The sequence below is a fragment of the Alligator sinensis genome, unplaced genomic scaffold (genome assembly GCF_000455745.1).
Source record: "Alligator sinensis unplaced genomic scaffold, ASM45574v1 scaffold421_1, whole genome shotgun sequence".
Classification (NCBI taxonomy): domain Eukaryota; kingdom Metazoa; phylum Chordata; order Crocodylia; family Alligatoridae; genus Alligator; species Alligator sinensis.
The window spans coordinates 1013173-1013916 of NW_005841871.1; the positions used below are offsets into that span (position 1 = coordinate 1013173).

The window sequence follows — 744 nt, forward strand, 5'->3', positions numbered from 1 at the left end:
AAAAGTCCAGCTTGTTCGTTTGGTTCCCAATGCTGGTACTAAACCCTTGTAAATCTAACTTTGAGGTCATTTAAAAAAACCTAGACAAATAAATCTTTCAGATGAAAAGGGATGCCTCTAATTCTAAGCTAAGGCATATTGGCAGAGCAGTCTACTGCACTCTACCTGACATACCAGAAGAATGTAGAGAGCACTTGTGCCCTCCAGCACATAATCTTTCTTGTTAAAAATTAAAAACAAAAACAACACCATTTAGAATGGATCTTACCTTTCTGTGCCTAACGAGAGATACAGCTGACTGATGGTTTCCAAAATTTGTCCCTCTAAAACTTTGTCAGACATTTTTCTAGCTAGTGATAATTGATATTCATTGTAGATGACACACTGGGCTTCATCTGGAGCAACTCTACTGTAGAATTGGCACAGCAGCTGAATAGCTTGGAGCTGACCTAGGAAAACAGGTTTGAAACGCTCAAAAAAATATATCCTTATTAACGGGGTTAAAAATGTGATGCAATAGAATTCAATTCTACTTATTGTGATCCTGGTTTGCTAAAACAATGCCTTCCATAATAAGGATTTTTCAAGCACTGCTTTATACTATAGCAAAAAAACCCCAAACAAAAAAGTAAATCACACTTCACTACCACGTTCCACCCTTTCTCCATCTGAACTAGTAAAGGCCAGAGATGACCTCATGCTTTGTCTCCAAAATAAAGCGTGCTAAGTGCATTGTTCTCTTCC

At 37.8% G+C, this 744-nt stretch overlaps 1 protein-coding gene across 10 annotated transcripts in view; it reads right to left on the reverse strand.

The window, feature by feature from the left end:
- SH3TC1 (SH3 domain and tetratricopeptide repeats 1) overlaps nucleotides 1-744 on the reverse strand; it is a 99233-nt gene that overhangs the window by 18012 nt on the left and 80477 nt on the right. For all 10 annotated transcript variants that reach the window (XM_025195221.1, XM_014527228.2, XM_006017013.3 and 7 more), the window contains one exon: nucleotides 269-449. In XM_025195221.1, coding sequence (XP_025051006.1) covers nucleotides 269-449 — 181 coding nt within the window. The remainder of the gene's footprint in view (nucleotides 1-268; nucleotides 450-744) is intronic.